The sequence below is a fragment of the Micropterus salmoides genome, unplaced genomic scaffold, assembly GCF_014851395.1.
Source record: "Micropterus salmoides isolate LMB-PRFRI ecotype aquatic unplaced genomic scaffold, ASM1485139v1 Ms_hic_scaffold_7, whole genome shotgun sequence".
In the NCBI taxonomy this organism is placed as follows: Eukaryota; Metazoa; Chordata; class Actinopteri; order Centrarchiformes; family Centrarchidae; genus Micropterus; species Micropterus salmoides.
In genome coordinates, this window is record NW_024044459.1 from 9,050,577 (window position 1) to 9,078,272 (window position 27,696).

General features: G+C 42.6%; 1 protein-coding gene and 4 non-coding genes across 5 annotated transcripts; 4 read left to right on the forward strand and 1 right to left on the reverse strand.

The window, feature by feature from the left end:
* The first annotated feature begins 96 nt into the window (after positions 1 to 96).
* On the forward strand, positions 97 to 26,696 carry LOC119891100 (cilia- and flagella-associated protein 157-like). The gene is made up of 6 exons (XM_038702434.1): positions 97 to 345; positions 7,717 to 7,817; positions 8,063 to 8,213; positions 22,141 to 22,298; positions 25,516 to 25,671; positions 26,365 to 26,696. Exons 1-6 carry the CDS (start codon positions 142 to 144, stop codon positions 26,474 to 26,476), a joined length of 882 nt encoding a protein of 293 aa, XP_038558362.1. The 5' UTR covers positions 97 to 141; the 3' UTR covers positions 26,477 to 26,696.
* On the reverse strand, positions 387 to 458 carry trnac-gca. The gene has a single exon. It is a non-coding gene; the product is annotated as a tRNA-Cys (tRNA).
* trnas-gcu lies at positions 3,644 to 3,725 on the forward strand. Its single transcript has one exon. It is a non-coding gene; the product is annotated as a tRNA-Ser (tRNA).
* trnas-gcu lies at positions 4,599 to 4,680 on the forward strand. The gene has a single exon. It is a non-coding gene; the product is annotated as a tRNA-Ser (tRNA).
* On the forward strand, positions 6,095 to 6,176 carry trnas-gcu. The gene has a single exon. It is a non-coding gene; the product is annotated as a tRNA-Ser (tRNA).
* Positions 26,697 to 27,696: the final 1,000 nt, after the last annotated feature.

A 27,696-nucleotide genomic window follows, 5' to 3' on the forward strand; every position in this document is an offset into this window, starting at 1 on the left:
TGATCTCCCTTTTTAATGTTGGTTTAACTGTTGCTTTAAAATGACGGTCAGCAAATTGTAAATGTTTAGCCTTCCCTTCTCCTGTCCTCCATCAACAGGGTGATCGAGAAGAAGCAGAATGCTGTGGACGATTGCATTAGGATGATGACCTCGAACATTCTTCAGAAGGAGAGGGCTCAGCACAGCGAGCAGTCGGAGCAGCTTAGCTTCCTGCTGAGTGAGAATGTGGCCCTGCAGAAGGATAAGGACGCCCTGCAAGCGAGAGAGAGTGACATTTTTGCTGAGATGGATAACCTGAAGAAAGATCTCAACGGGATCACCAAGGAGAGTTTCACCCGCAAGAAGGTAACAGGGCTTCTATTGACAATTTGGTATAAGTGTTATAGAGGGAGTATCCGGATTTGAACCAGAGACCTCTTGATCTGCAGTCAAATGCTCTGCCACTGAGCTATACCCCCATATTGTCTTTTGCATCTTGGTCAGGGTCTCTGTTGTTTTTTCATGTGGGACCTGGCCTCACTGTTTGTTAGAGAATATGTGTAACTAACCACAGTGTTTCCCCTATATTCATTCAGGAGCTACTAAAATTTCCCACGATCATTAAACAATACGCTACTGATGCTTTCACTTGCACACGGTGCTGTTATAAAAGCAGAGTAGCTCCTGTAAGGAATCGGGAGCTGTGTAGCGAGTGTTTAATTGACCTCTGGCAGCTTGATTACATACAAAGTCAATGCAAAGACGCAAATTTCAATTTCAAATCTCTCCCGGCGGCGCAAATGAGGCGTTTGTTGCGAAATCCGCTTGAGACGATGTTGTGAAAGCCTATCGGCAATGAAATTGTCCAAACGTCACCGGCGGCTTTGGAGCGTTGTTTGGAGAGGACCTGGTGAGCGGTGTAATGACAATCTGCTGGCCGACGGAGGGCTGCTAAAGAACGGGGAAGTCTACGGGCAGCAGTGCTGCAGCTTTTAGACAAATAAACACCCATAGTCGGTCTGGATTCTGCTGAACTACGCCACTTACCCGCGGAAGGAGCTCAGAGTTAACTGCTTTTATTAATTTAGCTTTTTACTTTAGTTTTTGGGATTACAACTTGATTTATCTTCACTCGCGCTTCTCAGTAGCTAGCTTCCGTGCACATCCAGCGTCGGATGGCATCGGAGCTCTGCTGGATTACTACTTCATATTTATATAAACCCGGACAAAGCTGGACATTACTTGGAGAAAAGAAAGCGAGGAAGTTGAACTACCTGGTGAGTTCCGAAAATGTGTGTCTGTAACTTTATTCCAGCTATCGTTGTTCTTGACTGTGAACAGGTTAGCATAGCATAGCCCTGATTGATCCAAACTCCATTCAGAAAACAAATATTTTAAAAGTTGTTGTCCTGCTGACAGACCTGACAAAGCATGAATTCATATGTCTAACAAAACGGCATCATATTAAAATCAATATTAAATTTGCTTTCAGTGTGAAGTCTACAAGTTTGAAATGAGAAATATCACGCCCACTTTGGGCAATCATTACCAATTTTTATCCAACAACTGAGTAGGTACCCTAGATCGTACAAACCGAATTCTGTACGAATCCATGCAGCGAATTACGAGGTATAAACTTTTTGCAAGTGTAGTGCCCCCTAGTGGAAGAATATCCCAGGACTGCTAAGTAAAGCTCTGAAAAGATGCTTCAAGTTTGGTTATAATGGATTATGCCAATTTTGATTTACGGGCATTTATCTAAAAATGTACGTAAAGACACAAAAATTAATAAAAAAAACCCAAAACAGACCAACTTATCAAAATTCTTTAGATAACTTTTGATCAGTTATGTCCGTAGATGATCATGTGCAAGTTTCAGGTCAATTGACCCTTCGCTAAGCCACGCCCCGAATACAAAACTGGCCAATCACAGTGCAGTATAGGACTTTCTCAACTGAGGTCCGACACTTTCATGGATGCGCTCCATTGACTCCAATGCAAAAAGAGTCATTTTCTAGCTTTTGGCTGTATTTTTCTAAGATATGGTCAAACGCTGTTCCTTGGGCACTTGTAATAGTTACAGTCATTACCCAGAGAGGTTGATAGGAGAAGTACGATTTATTCTCTTTGTAAAACCTAAATTAAATCCAGAAAAATGTCGGCTGTGGATTATTCCTAATGTAATGTTAGTTAGCTAACGCTAGCTAACTTCCTACTGAATGTAATGTAATAAAGCCATACTGTTCTGCTTTTTAATGATTGCAATAATGAATAGAGGCTTACCCAGCTTTACAGGTACAGTGTTGATCCTTAATATCGTTGTCTTTTGTCTCAGTGGTCGGGGGATGCGGTGGTTCACTTGTACTGTGTGATTGGTAGGCTTTAGCCTCTATCTTTCATTTTTTTTCCACGTCAGTTTGACAGCCTGAATACAACCTTCAAATGTATAATGCAACTGCAAAACTGTCTGCTTCTATCTGAGATCACTTTTCCAACAAATTTGACAATATTTCTCCAGGCAGTGCAGTAATAGACAGTGGCGGCGCCAACAGTTTGTTGGACTTAGGAACAGTAACTAAGGGGGGCGGGCTTAGTGAAGGGTCCATTGGCGAACCGTCTGGGACGAGTTCGCAAAAAATATAAAAAGTCGGCAAATTTGACATTTTTAGAGCAGAAGACCATTGGAGCAAACATGCAGATGAATCCAGAGATTAAAATGATGAAAGAAGTTCTCAACAAAGCCGTTTTCAAGATAATTGCCAAAAAGTTAAGTTGATTGTTATAGCGCCACCATGAGGTCAATTATTGGTGAGTTTTCATCTAGCAGCTTTTGTTGCCCAAACACTTTTAGAGAGAAAGAAGAAAGAAAGAAGAAGAAGAATGAGAACAAAACCAATAGGGCTCCAGCAGCTTCTCTGCTTGGATCCCTAATAACTTTTCCAAAATCAAATAGTAGTCGCTCCGCAGACAAAATTCTTCAGCAAGCTTAGTCCTTATGCTTTCTAGTTGTTGTTGTTTAGTTATTATGTGCTCTAGCTATTAATTCAGTTATTTGTTCACAGATATGGTTAAAAAAATAATGGTCCCAAATTATGTGAAATTGCATATTTTTCTTTTGAAAAAGTAAAAGAATAAGTTACCTGGAACCGATGCCGCTTTTCTCATCTCGCGAGCTAAACAGCTTTTAATCGCTGTTTTGTGGTAGTTTTTTTAAAAGAACAAACTGAAAAAAGGAGCAGAAACTATCATTGAACTTCTAATTGGAGGTTAGACTTAGAGGTGTTGGTCCAAATCCAAATTCACATTCTGAGCTCACAAGTCAAGACTTGACTATGAAGAAAGACCCACAGGTTGTCTCCAAGCAGTTCTCGGTTCAGCTGGTGCAAGAAGTCTCTCTGTGGTTGTCAACTCTCTTATATTTTCCTCTGATCACAAACAGAGAGGAAATTAAAGGCTGCTGGAGAATGCGGGCATCGATCCCGCTACCTCTCGCATGCTAAGTGAGCGGTCTACCATTTGAGCTAATCCCCCTGTGTCAAATGCACACGCTTGAGTCGTCTGCTTCCCCCTCCCCGCTATGCCTTTCCTGACATTTCAGGCCTATGTAAACCACTCTTAATGGTGACCTGGATCGGACTGTTACTGTAAAATTCAAGCAACAGCAGACGAGGTGGCCGAGTGGTTAAGGCGATGGACTGCTAATCCATTGTGCTTTGCACGCGTGGGTTCGAATCCCATCCTCGTCGCAGAATAACCATCTTTAGTCTCCCATGTTTCTCAACAGAGTCATTAATCTGCCATGTTTAACGGGCAACAACATAACTGTCTCCAATGTAGCAACCTTGTTTGGAACAATAAGGTCAGTCTCTCAACATCTGCCATGTTTAATAGGCAACAACATAACTGTCTCCAATGTAGCAACCTTGTTCGGAACAATAACGTCAGTTTCTCAACAGATATGTTCTCATCCTCCTTGATACATCCTTGTCGCAGTACAACCATCTTAAGTCTCCCATGTTTAACAACATAACTGTCTCCAATGTAGCAACCTTGTTTGGAACAATAAGGTCAGTTTCTCAACATCTGCCATGTTTAACAGGCAACAGCATAACTGGCTCCAATGTAACAACCTTGTTTGGAACAATAAGGTCAGTTTCTCAACAGAAATGTTCTCATCCTCCTTGATACAGCCTTGTTGCACTATAACCATCTTTAGTCTCCCATGTTTCTCAACTTTCTTGCAGTAAATTGCACAGTGTGCGGACCCCCACTGAGCTCACAAGGGAGTTAAGACTTGACTATGAAGAAAGACCCAAGCAGTTCTCGGTTCAGCTGGTGCAAGAAGTCTCTCTGTGGTTGTCAACTCTCTTATATTTTCCTCTGATCACAAACAGAGAGGAAATTAAAGGCTGCTGGAGAATGCGGGCATCGATCCCGCTACCTCTCGCATGCTAAGCAAGCGCTCTACCATTTGAGCTAAATCCCCTGTGTCAAATGCACACGCTTGAGTCGCCTGCTTCCCCCTCCCCGCTATGCCTTTCCTGACATTTCAGGCCCATGTAAACCACTCTTAATGGTGACCTGGATCGGACTGTTACTGTAAAAACCAAACAACAGCAGACGAGGTGGCCGAGTGGTTAAGGCGATGGATTGCTAATCCATTGTGCTTTGCACGCGTGGGTTCGAATCCCATCCTCGTCGCAGAATAACTGTCTTTAGTCTCCCATGTTTCTCAACAGAGTCATTAATCTGCCATGTTTAACGGGCAAAAACATAACTGGTTCCAATGTAACAACCTTGTTTGGACCAATAAGGTCAGTTTCTCAACAGAAATGTTCTCATCCTCCTTGATACAGCCTCGTTGCACTATAACCATCTTTAGTCTCCCATGTTTCTCAACAGAGTCATTAGTCTGCCATGTTTAACGGGCAACAACATAACTGTCTCCAATGTAGCAACCTTGTTTGGAACAATAAGGTCAGTTTCTCAACATCTGCCATGTTTAACGGGCAACAATATAACTGGCTCCGATGTAACAACCTTGTTCGGAACAATAAGGTCAGTTTCTCAACAGAAATGTTCTCATCCTCCTTGATACAGCCTTGTTGCACTATAACCATCTTTAGTCTCCCATGTTTCTCAACAGAGTCATTAGTCTGCCATGTTTAACGGGCAACAACATAACTGTCTCCAATGTAGCAACCTTGTGTGGAACAATAAGGTCAGTTTCTCAACAGAAATGTTCTCATCCTCCTTTATACACCGCCGCATTTACTAAAAACAAATGTCTTGCAGTCCTCTAGTCTTCACACATTCCGTTGAACAATACATCCCAATTGGAGACTACAATAGGAACTCACAAGGGAGTTAGTTCAAATGGTAGTGCACTGTCTTAGCATGTAAGAGGTAGTGGATGTTATGCCTGAATTCCCCATAAGAATTTCCTTTCCTCTGTTCTGTTTTTGATAAGAGGAGATAGTTGAAAAATGCATAGATCTTGCTACCTCTCGCAGAGTAAACTCTGCCAATTGAGCTAATTCCCCAGTGCGTTGACCAACTGGTGTGGCTTCGCCTCACTCCTCCTCGTCCCCAATGATCATGTCATACAACCTTTAAAGAGGAACAATGCAAAGATGGTCACTTCCATTCACTACATCCAACACCACATCTGACAATTCCACAAACATTGCTGTGTGAAATCCATCCTTCTGATAAGCAGACTTGCAGTAAATTGCACAGTGTGCGGACCCCCACTGAGCTCACAAGGGAGTAAAGACTTGACTATGAAGAAAGACCCACAGGTTGTCTCCAAGCAGTTCTCGGTTCAGCTGGTGCAAGAAGTCTCTCTGTGGTTGTCAACTCTCTTATATTTTCCTCTGATCACAAACAGAGAGGAAATTAAAGGCTGCTGGAGAATGCGGGCATCGATCCCGCTACCTCTCGCATGCTAAGTGAGCGGTCTACCATTTGAGCTAATCCCCCTGTGTCAAATGCACACGCTTGAGTCGTCTGCTTCCCCCTCCCCGCTATGCCTTTCCTGACATTTCAGGCCTATGTAAACCACTCTTAATGGTGACCTGGATCGGACTGTTACTGTAAAATCCAAGCAACAGCAGACGAGGTGGCCGAGTGGTTAAGGCGATGGACTGCTAATCCATTGTGCTTTGCACGCGTGGGTTCGAATCCCATCCTCGTCGCAGAATAACCATCTTTAGTCTCCCATGTTTCTCAACAGAGTCATTAATCTGCCATGTTTAACAACATAACTGTCTCCAATGTAGCAACCTTGTTTGGAACAATAAGGTCAGTTTCTCAACATCTGCCATGTTTAATAGGCAACAATATAACTGGCTCCGATGTAACAACCTTGTTTGGAACAATAAGGTCAGTTTCTCAACAGAAATATTCTCATCCTCCTTGATACAGCCTTGTTGCACTATAACCATCTTTAGTCTCCCATGTTTCTCAACAGAGTCATTAGTCTACCATGTTTAACGGGTAACAACATATCTGTCTCCAATGTAGCAACCTTATATGGAACAATAAGGTCAGTTTCTCAACAGATATGTTCTCATCCTCCTTGTTGCACTATAACTATCTTAAGTCTGCCATGTTTAACGGGCAACAATATAACTGGCTTCAATGTAACAACCTTGTTTGGAACAATAAGGGCAGTTTCTCAACAACTGCCATGTTTAACGGGCAACAATATAACTGTCTCCAATGTAGCAACCTTGTGTGGAACAATAAGGTCAGTTTCTCAACAGAAATGTTCTCATCCTCCTTTATACACCACCGCATTTACTAAAAACAAATGTCTTGCAGTCCTCTAGTCTTCACACATTCTTTTGAACAATACATCCCAATTGGAGACTACAATAGGAACTCACAAGGGAGTTAGTTCAAATGGTAGTGCACTGTCTTAGCATGTAAGAGGTAGTGGACGTTATGCCTGAATTCCCCATAAGAATTTCCATCCCTCTGTTCTGTTTTTGATAGATCTTGCTACCTCTCACAGAGTATGCTGCCCCTTCCTCTTCCCGCCATGCCTTTCCTGACTTCCCCGGCCTATGTATACCACTCTTCATGTTGACGTGAATAGGCTTTTAGCGTACAACCCAAGTAACAACATGCTACGGATGCTAAGCGAGCGCTCTACCATTTGAGCTAATTCCTCATATCTAAGTGGTAGTCATCCTCAGATTCCATTTCATTAAAATTCCATTATTATCATACACGCTTCGGAGCACACTGGTCTTGAGAGCCTGTCTCCCACTAAGGATTAAAATTATTTTTTTGCTACGTAATGTAAGTTTTCAGCATACTATGAATGCTAACATGGTCACAGTCACAATAAACAGTGAAAGTAACAAGAAAAAGCATGTACTGCGAGTCAAGAATCCTGAATAGATAATTCAATCCCTTTTAAAATTAAAGTGCTGTACATTGTCTAAAAGTAAGAGGCAGTGCACACTGCAAATTGTTTTCTTTTCAGTATTCTTTGGTATTTCAAATCCCGTTGTGATATTTAATGACTTCTTTTTACTGCTGGTGTAGATTATCGTAATTTTGTTTTTACTTTCACCCTCTATTTTTCTCACAATATTTTAATACAAATATGTTCCGTTTGAAATTGGTCTGTTCTAACAAATACACAAGGTAGACCTTCCTTTACCATGTCCTCCATTTTTGATTAATAAAAATCTCCAAATTCATTCAACATCTTCGTTTCTTTAGGAGGTGGAGCAGCTGACGAAGAAGTGCCGGCAGCTGGATGTGAAGCTAAAGGACTCTAGCATCAACCACCAGCACATGATGGCTGAGGAAGAGACTCTAAGGTAAAAGTTTCATCCTTTCATACTTTCCATTAATAATAATAATATATTAAGTATATCGCATTTCATTATATTACTTATGGCCGCCTCAGTTCACAACAGTAAGCAGATAATCCAAGCGACATTACTGTAGGGATGATGAAGGGGACATTGGAGTTGAACCATAGACATCTTGATCTGTAATCAAATACTCTACCACTGAGCTATACCTCCCACCTTAAGCTGCCCTTCTCTTATTTTGTTTTTAGACAGCGCCTGGCCTCTGTGTCCGAGGAATGCCGTCAAAAAACAGCCGAAGTAGGTCCACTTAGGGCTGAGCTACAGAGGGAGAGGAGCAGGAGGAGGCAGCTAGATAGCGTCATGCAGGAAGCAGCCATCATTCTCAGAAACATCCTGGAGGTAAGAAAACAACTGCACCAGGAGCATCAGTACAGCTTCTCTATTTTCTGGAATATCATCTTATATTTGGGAGCAGTATTCCAGAGATATTTATCATATTCAGATGCTTTAGGATAAACTAAGGATCTTTAGCAAGTCAAAAACAATCCAACAATGTTTAATAATAATAATAATAATAATCCTTATTTGTAGAGCACTTTTCAAAAACAAGTTACAAAGTGCTTTAACAAGTGTAAAGAATAATACAAAAAAAAGATAAGAGCATGAAAATTTAATATAAAATTAGTAAAATACAATAAAATAAAAGGGATAAAATAGAGTCAAATAAGATCGGGAAAAGCTCTCCTATAAAAGTATGTTTTAAGAAGGGACTTAAAAGAGTTCACTGACTTAGCCGACCTGATTTCCTCGGGCAGGCTGTTCCAGAGCCTCGGGGCCCTGACAGCAAACGCTCTGTCCCCTTTAGTTTTCAGTCGAGACTCTGGAACAGACAACAGACCTCTGCCCGAGGATCTCAAGGTACGTGCTGGTGCGTATGGGACTAAAAGGTCAGAAATATAACAAGGCGAGAGGCCATGAAGAGCTTTAAAAGTGATCAATAGAATTTTAAAGTCAATTCTAAAACATACTGGGAGCCAGTGTAATGAAGCTAAAATAGGAGTAATGTGGTCATATTTCTTTGTTCTGGTTAAAAGCCTGGCAGCTGAGTTCTGGACAGTCTGGAGTCGATCAATAGATTTTTGGGTTAAACAGGTGAAAAGGCTGTTGCAATAATCCAGGCGTGATGAGATGAAGGCGTGTAAAATGGTCTCGGTGTCCTTAAAAGTTAACATAGATCGAATTTTAGCTATATTTCTAAGTTGATAAAAACATGATTGAACAAGCTTTGTGGTGTGCTGCTCGAAATTTAAATTACTATCAAACCAAACACCAAGGTTCTTTGCCACAGGCTTAATGTGATTTACTAGGGAACCAGCAGATGGTAGTATTTGATTTGCCATCTGCTGGGACCCGATGACCAGGATTTCTGTTTTGTCTGAGTTCAGCTGGAGGAAATTATTTGACATCCATTTTTTAACTTCACAAAGGCAGTTGTTAAGTGAACTCAGCATTCCAGGGTCTGTGGATCTGACAGGCAAGTATATTTGTGTGTCATCAGCATAAATATGAAAAGAAATGCCATGTTTATGGATAATATGTCCAAGGGGAAGCAGATACAAGGAAAACAAAATGGGTCCTAAGACCGACCCCTGAGGCACACCATATTTAACTGGACAGAATGAAGAGACATAGTTGTTTACAGACACGCAAAACTTCCTATTTGACAGGTAGGATGAAAACCATTCTAGAGCAGTACCAGAGATCCCCACCCAGTGCCTCAGTCTGTCTAACATGATGTTGTGATCAATGGTGTCAAAAGCAGCGCTAAGGTCCAGGAGTACAAGGACTGAGCACATACCTTCATCAGCAGACATTAAAAGGTCATTGGTGACTTTAAGCAGGGCAGTCTCAGTGCTGTGGTACTTCCTAAAACCAGACTGAAACTTTTCAAATATTTTGTTATTTTCCAGCACAGTGAGCAGCTGTTTGGACACAATTCTTTCTAGAATCTTTGCAATAAAAGGCAGTTTTGAAATTGGTCTAAAATTTTGTGGGAGGGAGGGATCTAAACCAGGTTTCTTTAAAAGTGGGTTCACGCAAGCCGTTTTAAAATAATCAGGGACACAACCAGTAGATAGGGAGCTGTTGAAAACAGAGATCAAATGGGGCCCAACAGAATCTATTACTTTTAGTAAAAATTTTGTAGGTATTATATCAAGTGGGCTGGAGGACACTCTCATTTGTGATATTGTTTTTAAAAGCTCAGACAAGTCGATGGGATAAAAGTGGTTAAAACTCTGTTGTTGCTGGTGAGGAACCTCTGAGTAAGAGGCCACGGGGGTAATAGAGGCTCTGATTGACACCACCTTATTGGTAAAATAAGATAAAAACAATTCACAGTCATCATTACTTCCAGCTGAGGCACAAGGAGGGGTTGGGTTTACCAGCTGATCCACAGTCTTAAACAGAAACCTGGGATTGTGTTTATGTGTAGTAATGAGTTCAGAAAAATAGTGTGTTCTCGCATCCTTAACCATGTTATTGTAGTTAATTAATAAATCCTTCAGACTGAGGTAATGGACTTGGAGATTGGATTTTTTCCATCTGCGCTCTGCTTTCCTGCATTCCCTTTTTAGGCTGCGAATGCTGTCATTTATCCAGGGTTGCTTACTAGCTTTAGACGTAGGCCTAACCTTTAGAGGAGCAGTAATATTTAGTGACGACAAGCAGATATGATTGAAGTGATCAACCAGATTGTTGGTGTTGGAATCAGACAGGTGTTGGCTTTGGCTCTGAAAGACTGCGCAAAACTTTGAAACACTTTGTTCATTAAAGATGCGACAACACACGGAGCTTGGTGAGGCGGCATGAGTAACAGGCAAATCGCAGCTAAAAACAATACATCTGTGGTCAGATATGGTCATGTCCACTAATTCCACAGAGGAAATGCTGACACCCAGGGTAAAAACCAAGTCCAGTGTATGACCACGGTTATGTGTTTGCCTTTTGACATGTTGTTTGAAGTTAAAGAAGTGGCCAAATTTAAAAAGTCAGCTGCATTAACATTTTGGGGTCATCAACATGAATATTAAAATCGCCACAAAGAACAATTCTGTCATAATTTAAAACCAGAGTAGATAAAAATTCAGGAAGTTCTGATAAAAATCCTCCAGGCGGTTTTGGGGGGCGATAAATTATAACAAATATGATAGGTTGCAGCCCTCCAACTTTAAGAGTGAGAACTTCAAAGGAGCTAAATTCATCACAGCGTACTTGATGACATTTAAAATTTTTCCTATACACGCTCACTAGCCCACCACCACGACCACTGACCCTCGGTTGACTAAAGCAATCATATTGAGGCGGACACAGTTCAGCTAGCTGGCTATAGTCATTCATTTGCAACCAGGATTCAGTTAAAAACATAAAATCTAGATTTGCAGACAAGATAAAATCATTTAAGATAAAAGTCTTACTTGAAAGTGATCTCACATTGAAGAGAGCCATTTTAAATGAGTTTGTTCTGGGTGCTGGAGTTGGTGCAGTTGTCCTAATCCTTAAGAGATTACTAATATTTCTGTGTGGGATGTGCACATTTCGGTTTACTGGTCTATGCGTGATGATGACAGGAATAGAAGTCTGTGGAACAGCGCTGGGAGCAGACGGCTTTACATGCCAGCAGGTGGAGACAGTTGTTTGTGGCAGTGAGGCAGAGATCTGTTCTGTGAGTGGTGGTGTGTCCAGGTGTGCTGCATGAATGATGAGTCATTCACGTAAGTCATGTGTGGACCGCACCACATGCTGTATGTGCGCAGCTAACATTTCTGAGCCCCGTTTGTTTGGGTGAAGTCCGTCTGTCTTAAAAAGAGACATTCTTTGCCAGAAAATATTAAAATTATCCACATAACACACACGGTGAGCCCTGCAGGCGGACTGGAGCCAGTCGTGGAGGCCAAGGAGTCTACTGAAGCGGCCAGCACCGCGACCGACTGTGGGAATGGGACCAGAGATAAAAACGGACTTTCCGCACTGCTTTAAAAAGTTAAGGAGACGGTTAAAATCTAATTTTGTCAGCTCAGACTGCCGAAGAGCTGTGTCATTTGTTCCGACATGGACTATCACTCTTGTGATGGAGGACGGGAGCGACGGCATCAGGTCCTGGAGTTTTTTTAAAATGTCAGCTGTGGTGGCACCGGGGAAGCAGCGAGTGGTAGCGTTAAAGAAACGGAGGTTTCTGGTTATGGAGTCACCAATTATTAGTGTGGTTGGGGAGAAAAGAGGACGAGGAGATGCTGGTTGTTGGGATCCAGAGCAGGACTGAGCAGAATCTGCTTCAACACTGCGTGCGGACTGAGGATGGAGTGTGTGAGCTGCCGAGTGTTGTGTTGGAGTAGCAGTAACAGACCTGAGAGAAGGGCTACCCGACGGTGCAGGGTGGAGACGGCCTCCGGAGCGTCTGAGCACAGCCTCCTTCAGGATCCTACGTCGAGAAGCGGAGGTTTTTGACCGGGATGACGGCCGCCGATCAAGTCCGGCGGCAGACCGGCGGCCCAGTGCAGGAGATGTAGCCGGTGGCGGAGATGCAACAGTGTCGGCAGGCACTGTGCGCCGAAAGAGATCCGTATCAGGGAGACTCGAAGCCGCAGGTGAATCCGCTGGATGGACCGGAGTGTCGTTAGACAAGGCTGCATAGCGGTTGGAGAGGCCGATGTCCGGAGGAGAGGCAGCCCCATCCGAGCCTCTCTTGCAGCCACGGACCACCACTTCAGCCCAGGTTGACTGATGCTTCGGAGTCGAGCAGGATGAAAGCCTGGGAAGACTAGAGGGGTCCCAAAACACGGTGTCCTGGATGTTAGCGGTTGCGCTAAGAGAAACAATCTGTTTGGCTTGTACTGAAGCTACATCCATAAAGCCAGTCAGCAGGGAATCTTTCTCTTTGAGTTCCTCTGAAAGTCGTCGGATGTCTTCCATAAGGTCAGCAATCTTCTTGTTCGCTTTCTTAAGGAGTGAGCAGTCCTCAAGGGGCAGAGTTATCTCGGCTTGCATAGTCACCGGAGCTTTGTTGCGATCAGTAGCGTTGATCGCGTTTTTACGGTCATCTATCTTAAAATCCATGTCGGATGACTAAAAGCCTTAACCCACGTAAAACTTAAATAAAGTTAAGTTAAATAAAAGGATATAAAAAATGTAACGAAAAAGTGGATTAAAACTGGATAAGAGTCCGGTTCAAGACGGAGCTTCCGACAGGTGGCTACAGACGCCAACGCATGCGCAGAGTGCAGATTTCGTCAGCAATTACGTCAGAGATCTTGTGACAAGATGATGCAAGTCAAGTAAAACTTAATACTCCATTACAAATAACGTTTTTTATTAGAAAGAGCTGAACGTTCCTAGATATCAAAAGTAAAAATACCTGCACAGAATTTTCCCTTTCACATCAGTTACTAGTAGTTATTTATTATTATTATCATTAACAAGTCAGCAGTATTTTAATGTTGTAGCTGGTCAATTTGGTCAATTTCATATGTAAATGCAAGAGGAAAAGTTAGGGCTTACCCCGAATACTCGACGATTCGATGCTTCGATGAGCGGAGCCTGATTTGACTGTCAATCTCACAGTCGAAGCTTCGCAGCAAAACAAGGATCATGCCATTTTGGCTCAACGTCTGATTTTACATAGAACTACCAGTTTTCTCTCAATAAGTTAATACACAGCATTACATTTACCTGACACTTTTATCCAATGCAACTTACAATTGCTATACATGTCAGAGGTCGCACGCCTCTGGAGTAACGAGGGGTTAAGTGTCTTGACACAATGGTCAGTGGCTCACAGTGGGGGATTGAACACAGGTCTCTTACACCAAAGGCAAGCGTATTATCCATTGCACCATCATTAAACCACTGCGCCGTCACCACCCATATTGGATTGGGATGTGGTGACTGGCCACTGGAGTACAGTGAACTCATTTTCATGGTCAAGAAACCAGTTTCTGGTGATTTGAGCTTTGTGCCATGGTGCATTATCCTGCTGGAAGTAGCCATCAGAAGATGGGAACATTGTGGTCATAAAGGGATGTACATGCTCAGCAACAATACTCAGGTAGGCTGTCGCATTTAAGCGATGCTCAGTTGGTAGTAAGGGGCCCAAAGTGTGCCAAGAAAATATCCCCCACACCATTACACAACCATCACCAGCCTGAAGCGTTGATACAAGGCAGGATGGATCCATGCTTTCATGTTGTAAGCTACTGAATGTCACAGCTGAAATCGAGACTCATTAGACCAAACAAAGGTTTTCCAATCTTCTATTGTCCAATTTTCTATTGCCTGTGTGAATTGTAGCCCCAATTTCCTGTTCTTAACTGACAAGAGTGGCACCCGGTGTGGTCTTCTGCTGCTGTAGTCCGTCTGCTTCAAGATTAGATGTGTTGTGCGTTCAGAGATGGTATTCTGCATACCTCGGTTGTAACGAGTGGTTATTTGAGTTACTGTTGCCTTTCTGTCATCTTGAACCAGTCTGCCCATTCTCCTCTGACCTCTGACATCAACAAGGCATTTTTCTCACTGGACCATTCTCTGTAAACCTTAGAGATGGTTGTGCATGAAAATCCTAGTAGATGAGACCAGCCCGTCTGGCACCAACAACCATGCCACGTTCAAAGTCACTTAAACCCTCTTTCTTCCCGATTCTGATGCTCAGTTTGAACTTCAGCAAGTTGTCTTGATCATGTCTACATGTCTAAATGCATTGAGTTGCTGCCATGTAATTGGCTGTTTTTTTAACAAGCAATTGCTTTTGAAAAAATAACTGACTTTCAGGCCTGTTTATTCTGAGGGGCATCTGTCTATAGGCTATAATGTGGTTGATTAAGTCAAATCACATTTTCTGATCCACTTTGGTGTTAAGGAAATAACTTTAATTCTTACTTATGTGAACAGGTACGACTCAAATCTGACTTTATAGTCCTGATGTTAAGTAAATTAAGCTAATTAAGTTAAGTAATGTAAGTAATGACCCATGACTGTTTTCTTTAATGATTTACATCATAAGAGAGGCTGCTGTCAAACCCCGGTTGCCCTGGCCTTTCTGTGTGGAGTTTGCATGTTTTCCCTGTGTCTGCGTGGGTTCTCTCTGGGTGCTCCGGCTTCCTCCCACCGTCCAAAGACATGCAGGCTAGGTTGATTGGTGGCTCTAAACTCTAAAGAGTGTGAGTGTGACTGGTTGTTTGTCTATGTGTGGCCCTGCAATGGATTGGCGACATGTCCAGGGTGTACCCCGCCTTTTGCCCGATGTCAGCTGGGATTGTATGTCAGCTGGGATTGGTTCCAGCCCCCCATGACCCTGTACGCACGATAAGCAGTTGACAATAGATGAATGGAGAGGCTTCTTTCAGCCTTTTAAACATTTCCATGCGTGCAGTAATTTCACAGCAAATATTGTAGGACATTAAAGGTTCAGTGTGCAATATTTCTGAGGATCTATTGACAGAAATGCAATATAATATCCATAACTATGTTTTCAGTGGTCTTTTTATTACCTTAGAATGAGTCATTTCTATCTACATAACGGCGGGCACCCCCTTCCATGGACGTCGCCATGTTGTGCTGTCATGTTTTTACAGTAGCTGAATACGGACAATCAGTACTACGGAGCACGTTAGTGTTGCAAATAAGTTTGCATCGGAGCAATTTTTTTTGTACATTAGATGGTGGGTGAGAATATATGACGAAGTGATTGTTATAGTATCCAGTTAGCTCAGTAGGTAAAGCTCTCACCTCCACCTACCACCAGTTGTCAGTTTGATCTCACCTTGAGACAATTTTTTTTTCTCTCTTCAACAAATGGATTCATGCTCACATTACAACATGTGCTGCAGTGTGTGTGTTTCGGTGTTTGATTCACATCCATCAACCGACGCGTTTGCATTTCCCAGTATCTCCAGGCAGAGGACATTTGGGGGAATCACGTTTTCTGATGGCTCTTTCAGAGGTGAGTCAAGCAGGCTACAGACTCTTTTAATGTTGTTCATGCTGTCATGATTGAGATCTATTTCAGCACTGCTATCAAATTATTTATTTATTTTTATTTTTTGCTGCAATCAAAGCAACATAATCTGGCCGCGGGCCATATTTATTGCTGTTTGGGCAGTTTTGGTGAAGGTCCATAATCACAGAGCGAATAAACATGTTTCCCTTGTCAGTGTATGCATAAACTTCATCTGTTGTGTGGTTTATAAAGGACCGTGGTGCAGAAACAGTGACAATGTTACACATTCTTGGCTTACATTTCCATTATTTGTTAGTGTTGTGAACTCAACCAGACGCACTTCAAAGAAGGTCAGGTGGTGTCAAAAGAGGGAGGGAAGTTTTCCTCCCCGAGAGTTGACCTTTTCACATGTAAAACCCAAAGACATCGCCTGGTGTTTGGTAAGGACCGAAAGAGACTCAATCAGACAATGAATCGCTTAAGGATTGTGTATTCAAAGAGCCTTAGTGAACCTTTCTAGCCGTAAAGGTGTCACTAAAGACAGTCCACAGGACAGGAAAGGGGGCGATCTGACCCCTTCTCCCTCCAGCAGGTCACCTCCAGCCTCTACCTGACTCTTTTCTCTCCACAGAATGGCTGAGCCATAAACCACCATTTCATTCTCTGATAACCGGTGCGATAAGCCAGGAATGCAGAGAAGAGAGACCATAAAAACCCCTGTTTCTCGAACCAAGCAAGGTTCCATTATAACTGTGTTTATTCTGATTAAATAATAACCTTGCTAAGTGAGCAGCGGTGTTTGCCTCTGAGTTTAGTAAGTAATAACCCTGTTGTTATCCTTTAGTGATGTTTGAAGACTAGCAGACCCATAAGAAAGTAATCTTGAACTAGTTGTTTTAATTCATCCCTGTTACTCCCTAGTAATCACTGTCTGTTCAGTATTAACTAATGCTTTAGTTATGTAGCAGACCTAAATTTTAGTCATGCAATTTAATAAATTTATGAGAATTGATACCCAATTATGAATTTTTAAGATTCATAAAATCATTTTATTTAATTTTATTCCTGTTTCAGGGCACCACCGGAGTTGTTATAATCCTAGAGTCTCCGGACCTCTAGGTAGTTTTGAATAATTATACAATTATTACTAGTGATCAGTTAGTTAATAATCACTCAATTATCTTAAATCAGTCAGTCAGTCTCATATCTAAAGGGTCAATTCTCTTGGCAGGAACTAGAAATAGGCAACACACACAGCTCTTGATTATATTACAGTGAATTTATTCTCTAACTAAGGTGATAAAAAGATGGCTGGATACAGGGAACATAAACATTTGCTGAACAATGAGCCTGGAGGTTCGATTGTGGGAAGCATTTGACTCATACGGCATAGAAGAGCTACTGAAAGTAAAGTAATGCTATAATTTAGGAGTTAAAATGGACATCTGATCACAGAACGTGTGTTGACGGGTCCACTCTAGCTGCTGATCCTGGCTTTTTGCTAGGGATTCTCCGGGGTTCTCCGTGTCTGATTGAAGACGCCTCCTCCGTCTGGCAATTCGGCTGTTTTCAGGTTTCCTTCGTTGTAGCTGGCGAGACCACGTGGCTTGGTCTGACCTCGGTGAAGTTGGCTCGACGAAAAAGGCTTAAAATGGAACTTGGTCGTTCCTGAATTAGTCCAGTGTAACTTAACGAACTGATAACTTTAACAAGCAAAAGAAATAAAGAAAATAAAACAAACTGAAAGCAGATCGATGTCGCGGCACTTCACGTGTGTAGTTCAGGCGAACAAAAGGCCGGTCTCGCTGGCCGAGTCTGGGCGTTGCCTGGCGAGGCACGCCACACGCGTGCCGAAGCGTCCAGCGAGCAGAGCAGAGTGGAAGAGAGCCAACAGCGAAGAGAAGAGAGCGAGGTCGTGTGTTGCTCTTTTGTTGCCTGGGGCGTGGTTCCCCAGGGGGCGTCTCAGGTTTCCCAAGGGACTGCCTTTCTAAACTTAATGTCTAAAGAAAAGAAATCTATTTGCGCGTATTATAATCAAATATTTTCCACAATCAACCTCAATGGTTGAACGGTTGTACTGTTCTAGGCATTTGGTAACAGGAAACAATTGTCACATTATTGGTCAGGATATTTATACATTTAACGGCATTTCCGACGAGGGCATGTAATACTTATTTCGTCCACTTGGGGGAGCTCAGGTTACATGAGGAAAGCTTGGATTAAATCAAAGATCGGACCATCAGTTGCCACGGAAACGTGTGTGGGGGGCCAGTTTTGATAGGCTGTTCAGGGAGATGCCAATGGCTGGTTCGTGTCCCTTTGTCAGCTTAACAGTCAGGCCCCGCGTTATCAGCTTCGGGATCAAAAAGGTGCCAGTTTTATGGTCGGGATAGCACTTAGAGAAAGCAACTTTGACCCCTCCCCTTCTTCTCTGGGGAGGAGAAAGGAATTTAGGGTAGCTCCAAATTTATTCAATGTAAAATGCACAAATCCACACCGTTGTTCACCACAGTTAAATGTTCATATACAATTTCCTACTAAATTATCCATGGAAGCGCTCGTGTTCATCACCAGCCTGTCAGTTAAAGTGGAATGTCTACTCTTTTCTTGTGTGACCCAAGCGCCACCAAGGGGACAAGAAAGGTATAACACGCAAGTGTTTAAAACTCGGCTTACACTGACAGAATTGTTAAGTAGGCCTAACTATCACCATGTAATTGCATAAACGAAATTTTACTGTCACGCCTACATCTAAATTGTCTCACGAGTTAAAACCAGTAACCAGCAAGTATACTGAGGACAGGTAACCAAGCTTTGTTACGTTTTATATAACCATTATAACCTTTTTCCATAGTGTTTAGCCTTGTTTTAACTGTCTTTATCCGAATGTTTAGAACTAAGTATTTTTCCAAATGTCCGATATTGTGGAGAGAGAGATTAAAGGGAAATACGCGCAACGTATATTTCTTTATCCCAAAAAGTTAACACCTTAGCGACGTTTGGGAGACCATCCCCAAAATGACGTCACACTACCTAGCGGGATCAATAAAAAGGCCCTGCTGTCTGTTGTTCGAGCTTCTTCCTCTTCAAAGAAAACCTCTTCTTTTAAACTTTCTTGAAACTAAACGTATACGTTCTCTTAACTTCCTTTACTTTTGAAGTTCCGATTTTTGTTTCGTACTTAAATCTCCTTCAGACGAGCTGAGAAAGCTACGATCCTGAATTCTAAATTTCTTAGCGGGAGATTTGATTTTTTTTTTTATTCTGTTTGGAGCTGCCTGTTTAACCTCAGCAACATTAAATAGCCTATATTCCAGAGGCCTCGCGAACCTACGGTGAATGTGTGAGTTTATTTGATTTTGTTGTTGCAACCTCATCCGACCGTTGTGAGCAACTTTGGACCAGAAACTCAGAAGCCTTCATTTATGGCCTTGAATAAATGAAACCACGGCTCTGACGACAGAACCCTGAGTGGGCCTATAGCGACACCAAATGAACTGAGATCAGAGCAAAAGCCTTGGCTGACAGCCCTGTTGCTGCAAGCGCTTCCCACAAGAGGACTCCGGACCCAATCCACCGGTTTCAACCCAACTCGAAAACGCCACTGGGGTCGGGCCAGAACCGACTTCCCGAGCCGGCAGTCGAGCCTCGCCACGGGACCTGCGGCAACGGTAGGGCAAAACAAACAACCCTCTGTGACTCGTTCGTGTTCTATGGGCTCCATCCACAGTTAATAACCCTTAGATTAGTCAAACTAAATCTGCAACCCAATTTCGGTCATTCGTTCCCTCATACTCGTAGAATTCTCTCCCTCTACAATATAAACTGAAATTCAATCGAACCTTACATAGGCTAACCTGTTTTAGTACCTCCTGGTTGTCATATTAATTGTTATCCCTGTAATATCACCACATTTACCCACTATTGTACCCTCTTTTGTTAGTTAATAAATTCACCTTGAGCACAGCGATGTATGTATGTGTGTTATTCGGAAGTAAGTCCCTATACATAGAACTTACGCTCAGATCTGAGACTGACTGATTGACCTTACTATTTCATGAATTACCAGAACTTGGTATAATTCTCAGGCTATACTCAAGGACCTAAAGCCTTGGGCGGACAAGCAAATCTTTAGGTGGTGCTCCTAATTTCGAGGTATAAATTAATATTCCCGGAAATATTAATTTTCATAACTGTATTAAAATTTTACGTAGTCGAGGTCTGCTACATTAGTGGCCAAGTTACAATAACATATGGTTTAATAATTAAATAAATATAATTTAATATATCTATCTAAAGAAACCTAATTTCTTGACTGGCTACTCTCTGCTGTCTCAGAAGAGACACCTTTTGTGCTGTGTCAGCCACCGTAGCTGTCCTACGCTCTGTGTGGGGGCAATGGTAGACTAGACACTTGGCTGCAATCACATCTTCACCTCTAGATGCCACTAAATCTTACACACTGAAACTTTAAGCAGCTAAACTAAAAGCTGTTGTAGCTGAATAAACAGAGGAAACTCTCCAGAGGAAACAGAATTAAACTTTTAGCTTCTGAAAAACATGTTTAGACACTGTAATAGAGCTCAGGAGTGATCAGGGGATGGCTCCTTTACTCCAAACAGTTTCAGGCAGGAGGATGGAGGATCTAGGAGGTGAGGAGCCACAAAGTAAAGAAATGAGAAAGGCCCATTGTGAAGCTCAGTGTGGGCGGCTCCCAGCAGCTCCGGCAATCACCATCTTCACAGTTCCTGACTCTATGGGCAAAGAGGTAGAGCTGTGGTAGGCCAAATGTTGCCCACCTAGCAGCTCGCCACATGAGAGGACACGTACCTGTCACTCAAAGCAGCCACATCCTTAAATGACCCTTCGCTCTGCCCCAAATACGCAGCCGGCCAATCACAGCACGGTATAACACATGCTCTAATTGAGGTCTGACACTTTCATGGGTGTGCTCCATTGATTCGATGCGAAATGTGTTGTATTCTAGTTTTTTTTTTTTTTATGTATTTTTCTAAGATATCAAATACTTTTCCTGGGGCACTAGTAATAATTACAATCACTGCCCCCACTGAGGCTGAAAGGAGAAGCACGATTTATTCACTTTCCAAAACCTAAAACAAATCCAGAAAAATGTAGTTTACAGTTACAGTAATATTTTTATCAGCTTGAGGTTGAAGTAAACTGTGCTCGTTACATGATAACGTAACACTGACTGCATTTAGCTAACGTGATATGTCGGTGTTAGCTCATTTGCTGTTTTTCAATAACTAACGTTAATATTTGTGTATCTTTCACCAGGGGGCTCAGCAATGTGAGCACATCTAAATGTACTAGATGAAAACAAAACGGTTAGAGATCAGGCCTCAATATTATAAATGGGATTGTTGCCACACTTTATAACAGTTAGACCGCAGCAAGTAACATTACTGTAGTGAATGGGTCTTCTACTGTGTTGTTATCCTGCGTTGTTATGTTGCAGTATTGTATACTTTGTCACATAGTTACATTGACTGAGACGGTGGAGAAGCTGTGTACCTGAGTATCGGTAAAAAGACAATAAATCTAAATTCAGTGTTACAAAGCAAACAGCGGCAGATCTGTGCTAACGTAGCTGGCTTCCCCTGCTGTAGCCTCGCTATAGGCTAGTATAAACACAACGCTCCACATTTGCTTTGAACTGTTACATCACTTCTTGCAGGCTAAAATAAACACTTTGACATAATACCGGTGGTGCAAAGGATATTAATATGTATCGCCGGTGAAGTAATGTGGAAAGCCATACAGCTAAAGTTATAGTATTTTGCACCAGATAACATTAGCAACTGCTTGGTGTCAGCAAACTCTGTGTCGGTTTTGTTGGTTCCAAAAACAAAGCGGAGATCTCTCAAGCATTTCTGATGTTGACTGTGTTTTCACCCGATGTCGATCTGATTCTCGTTCATCCTGAAGGGCTATAGCACATAAAACAGTTTGATGGTTTTTATCCATACTCCATCTCGTTAACTGTGGTGTAGAATACAAAAGTCTTCACTTAGGATTAGGCATACTGGTCGTCAGAGCCAACAGTAAAACCTGGCTTGTGGATCGTTTTTATGTGAGATTACAACCCATTCACACAAATAAAGTTGATTCATTTCAATAAAAAACTACATATAGCCCCTTTTAATATAATTTAAACTGGTGTCCATGGAAATTGACCCACTTTTCAATCAAGCCGAAGTTTTTGGCACTTCTGTGTTGGCATCTTTTTTCAGCCCCAGAGGTTGCCGTTTGATCACAACCAATAGATTATTTTTGATTTGTGAAGCTCTGGTGTGTGTTCCTTGTCCTCTGCAGGACTCAGAAAAGAGGTCTGAGACTCGATGGAAGATGCAGAGACTGCTGGAGGTCCTAGAGAGCACCGCCCCCCCGGGAGCAGACTCCGCCCTCAAGGACTCCACTGACAAGAGTAGTCGAGGACAGAAGCCGCTGGCCTGTGGCCCTGAACCAGCCAGGTACTGGAAGTACTCGTCACCGGATGGATTCTCTTAATTGTATGACTTGTGATGATGGTGGTGTTGCTGGCTGCTGTTTACCTGTTTAGAAAAACCCAGAACACACTGCAGCTGTTTCCTCACAGCCGCACAGTGGGCTGGACCAGAGTCCCGCTGAGGTTTGACTCCCACCGGAATCAGATTAGCTGTTGAGCGATCTCGTCAAAATATTCATACAATGCATTTCTCTCTAAATAAGGCTATAAAGTCATAAACACACAGTGAAATAAGTTCTTATCCATGCTTTTAATGTTCTGTCTCTTCTTATATGTCTAATATATTTAGAAAAAAACAGTTTTGAGTAGTTAGGGTATTTCAACAACATATTTTCTTTTCCTGTAAATAAAGAAGAGACAAAGAAAAGTGATATTGGTCATAATTTATGAGCTTATCTTATGCTAATTGTAGAATGTTTATGTGATAAATGTAGTGGAGTAAAATGTCTATGAAGATTCTCAGTCATCCAGGTCATAGTAATCCAACGAGGGTTAAAATGAAGGGCAACTGGACGTATGAGACACTGAGACGAGACCCAACCAGCGGATACAAGAAAAAGGCCATAGAATGTCTACAACAGTTACAGAAGGACAACACCATCACCCGTGAACAATATTACCGTTTGTATCCTGGAGAATCTATTCCATGCATTTATGGACTACCCAAGATTCACAAAGAAGGAGCCCCACTCAGGCCGATTATCAGCAGCATTAACTCGGTCACCTACAACATTGCCAAACACATTTCCACCATCTTAGCTCCATTGGTGGGAAACACGCCTCACCACATTCAAAACTCTATTGACTTTGTAAACAAAGTTCGAGGACTAAAACTGGATTCAGATGAAACCATGGTATCCTATGACGTGACTTCTTTGTTCACCTGCATCCCCACCATAGAGGCAGTAGAAACCGTTAGGAAACGGCTAACACAAGACAACACCCTGGACAACAGAACCAGCCTCAGCCCTGACCAAATCTGCAAATTACTCGACCTCTGTCTAAACACCACCTACTTCCAGTACAACGGTGGATTCTACAGACAGAAGCATGGCTGTGCCATGGGCTCACCGGTATCCCCGATTGTGGCAAACATCTACATGGAAGAAGTGGAGAGTAAAGCCCTCAACTCCTTCACAGGAACAGCACCGAGCCACTGGTACAGATATGTGGACGACACCTGGGTCAAAATCAAAAGCCAGGAAGTGCAAGCCTTCACAGAACACATAAACTCTGTGGACAGTAACATCAGGTTCACACGAGAAGATGTTCACAACAACAGTTTGGCCTTCCTGGACTGCGCTGTACACATTGAAGAGGACAGGAGCCGGCAGATTGGTGTTTACAGAAAACACACACACAGACCAATACCTACTCTTCGATTCACACCACCCACTGGAGCACAAGCTAGGGGTCATGAGAACACTGCACCACAGAGCGGAAAACATACCAACAAGCGCCCAAGCCAGAGAGAAGGAACAGAACCATCTGAAGGGGGCACTTACAGCCTGTGGATACCCTAAATGGACCTTTGTGAAAACAGCCACAAGATCCAAGAAGAACAAAACTACAGGGGAGGAGGAAAAGAAGGTCAAACGCAACAACATTGTGATTCCATACGTGTCTGGAGTATCAGAGAAACTCAGGAGGATTTATAACAAACACAACATCCCTGTGTTTTTTAAACCCAAGAACACGCTAAGACAGATGCTGGTCCACCCCAAAGACCGCACACCCAAACACAAGAAAAGCAATCTAGTGTATGCGGTCCAATGCAGTGAGGAATGCACAGACCTGTATATTGGGGAGACTAAACAACCACTACACAAACGCATGGCTCAACACAGAAGGGCCAACTCCTCAGGTCAAGACTCTGCTGTCTACTTACATCTGAAGGACAGAGGACACTCGTTTGAGGACCACCAGGTGCACATTTTAGACAGAGAAGATGGATGGTTTGAAAGAAGTGTCAAGGAAGCATCTACACCCGGGTCGAGAAGCCGTCATTGAACAGAGGAGGGGGTCTACGCCACCACTTATCCCCCACTTACAATGCTGTCCTTTCATCACTTCCCAGGAAACTCAACAAACGTAACCTATTGGCCTCAGGTGAAGATGCCAACGATGGTCGTTCAGTCTTGGCCACAGGTAGTCTCAACGACTGTAACGACTGTCGTCACAGCAACAAGGAACACTAACGAACCAGCGGTATCGATGACCCGGGCCAACGACCCCACTGAGGTTAAATAGCTGAGTTTCCCTGCCAGTCAGTCAGAACTGAAGAAGTCCTTTGGATAAGGGACGAAACGTCTTCCAGTATCTTCAACCAAGTCCAGTTGCCCTTCATTTTAACCCTCGTTGGATAGTGGAGTAAAACTTTGTACAATGGAAAATATAGTGGAGGCAAAACGAAAGTCTCAAAAAGGAACATATAAAAATTTCTAAACTAGTATATACTTTCTTATACCGCACATCAAGGTTTTACTATTTTAGGAGACCATATTTTGGTTTTCAAAAAAGAGGACAGTGGGGGCAGGTCGTAGATGGTCACCTGCAGTGGGTGGAAGGTCGAGGCAGGGGGTGATTCAAGTAATTGTTGGCACTGTGGCAATGTGTATGGATGGGCATATTTGCACATTGGCATCCTGGCTCTGGCTAAATGTACATCTGTCCACTGCAGAGGCTCTATCCACCTGCCGGTAACTACTATAAATTAGTGTATTAGTACAAAATTGAATAACATTTAATAAAAAGTTTAATGTTACTATGATACTAATATATTTATAGGTTACACTTTATTTGGCTAATGTCCGCCTACAGATTGTTTATAGTAGGCCTTTTTGTAACATTTCAACAGCTTATTGAGAACAATTTAACTAATTCACAATTGTCTTCTGTTAAAATCTGATTAGGGTAATACTAGTGTATTCATTATAAGTTCAGATAATAGCATCATATATAGCTTACCACTAGTGTAATTATAGTTACAACAGTTTCATTATGGTACGTTGTTCTCATTCATTAAATCTGCGTGCAATTAGTCTCTAATTTGTTAATGCTAATTGACATATGAGAGAGAGAGAGACTGTATTTAAGAATACTGTAGAGCTAGAGTTACTTCTCATCAATCCTGAGCCAAGACAGTCTGCTCCTGTTCCCCTCATCCTGTCCCTTCTCCACAGAGCAGAGACCCCGAACACAGCCACAGATCCATTGTACCTGATGGCCCGCTACAGGCCAGGTGACCTCGGCCTCGTACCTCGACCTACGTGGAAACACAAATCAGCCTTCTCCAGGACTGGTGCTCCGTCCACCGGCACCCAGCTGCCTCTCAACAGGTTTGTTAAAACGTGGAGACTTACGTGTTTGCCTGCAGGGGGCAGCGTTGGGTCACATCAGTTTTTTCTGTGTGGAAATGTGTTTCACTCTGCACTTGAATCCTCCAAAAATAAGCTTTAGCTGATGCTTTTATCTAAAGTGACCTACAATAAGTGCATTTCAACCATGTGGATACATTTCAAAAATGTAATCACACAAGTACATCAACTTCATTAAATTTTGTATTTGTTTGATATGTAACTGCTTCAGATGCTACATTTGTTTTGTTTTTAGGTACCAATTGTCAGTCTGAACAGATGTGTTTCCAGTCTACAACAGAAGATGTGTAAAGTTTCTGCTGGGGAGCTTGGTCCACTATTGTGGAGCCAGGACCGTTTGTCCTGTCCCTGTTGTCCAAATGCACAAGGCAGGCTTACAGTATTGATGGCTAAAAAGCTGACTTTCTCTCAGTTTAGACTTTACACAGCAAAAGGGAACACCAGATTTTATACTGTGTTTATACTATTCTGATCCTTCAGGAGAGAGTAATGAAATGACTCCAAATTAGTGCTAATGTTGCTAACAAGTTTGCCAAAACAATTGTATAGTGATGATCTGTGATGGTCTGGGAATATATAAATAAAACTAAACCATAATCTTGGTTTGAGTATTTTTTTTCTTTGATAAATGCTGCTGCTTTATCCGTCCCTCAGGAAACTCTGCAGTCAGAAGACATCCAGCTCTGATGAGCCGTCTGACCAATCTGATGCGGCTCCTCAACAGGCTGATTCAGAAGCAGGAGCCTCCACCTCTGCAGACTGCTGAACCAGATCCAGAAGAAAGATGAATGTTTTTCATCCCGCCTCAACAAAATTCAAAATAAAGGTTTCAGTCACTTTAATCTTGATTCTGTTCTGCTTGCTGATCTTTTTGTAGTTTTGTACATACTTACTGTATTTACATATTGCAGATATATATTTTTTTATTACTGCTACAGTGGTCTCCAGCCACTGTTCAGTACTTTACATTAAATGGCTGCTCCTTCTATCTGTTGTGGGTGTTTGCCAACATTATTATTGTGGCACTATACATATCCCTCCCAGCACAAACAGTAAAGAAGATCTGTTCTCTATGGGGCCATCGGCACATCACGGCAGCTTCAACCACAGCAATCTCAAAACTGTTCTTCTGAAATCTGCATCAGCATGTCAACTTTGCAAAGGATGAACATTCTGGATCTGGATCATACAAACACCCGAGACTCATACAAGGCTGCACCCGGCTACTGCCTTGGCTGCTCAGACCATGAAACGCTACTATGAAGTGATTTGTGTTTCTAGCCAAGTCCTGCCTCGCAACATTACTTGACCCCCAGGTCCACAGGCCATGTCATTTCCTCTTCCTTTTCACCTAGCCCTGTGACACATGGGTAACACCAATGTGAGAATGCTATCATCCCCCAGAAGCTCATACTGAAGTTGAGCCCCCTTAGCCTGCAGACCTCCCTTTGGATTCTGGACTTTCTCACAGAGAGACCCTAGACAGTATGCCTCCAGAATAGCACCTTAGCAGCCACCACACTCAGTGAAGACCCCAGGGATGTTTGCCTTGCCCACTGCCATTCTGACCAGGTCCTGACCCACGACTGCTTCGCCAAATGACTCCAATGATATCAAGTTTGCGGATGTATTCTTCATTGCCAGCCCTGCATAAGTCAGTGCCACCCAAGTTAAACAAGTCTTGACATGCCACTGCACCTTCTACAGGAAGTTCCTACAGAGGACAGTGAAGATAGCAGACCCCCTTATTGGGACCTCTCTACCCTCCATCCATGACATTTACACTAAACGCTGCACAACCTGGGCCTTCAGGTCAAACAACAAAATGCCAAAAACAGTTCCTTGAATGGCCAATTGAAGCTCGTTCCAAAAGTGTGCATGTAAAAATGCTCAACTTTAGAGCAGAAATAAACATGTTAACAGCCTGGTACAAAAAAGGTTTTCGTCTCTATACCTAATTTTCCCCTTCATGATCACTGAACGGCA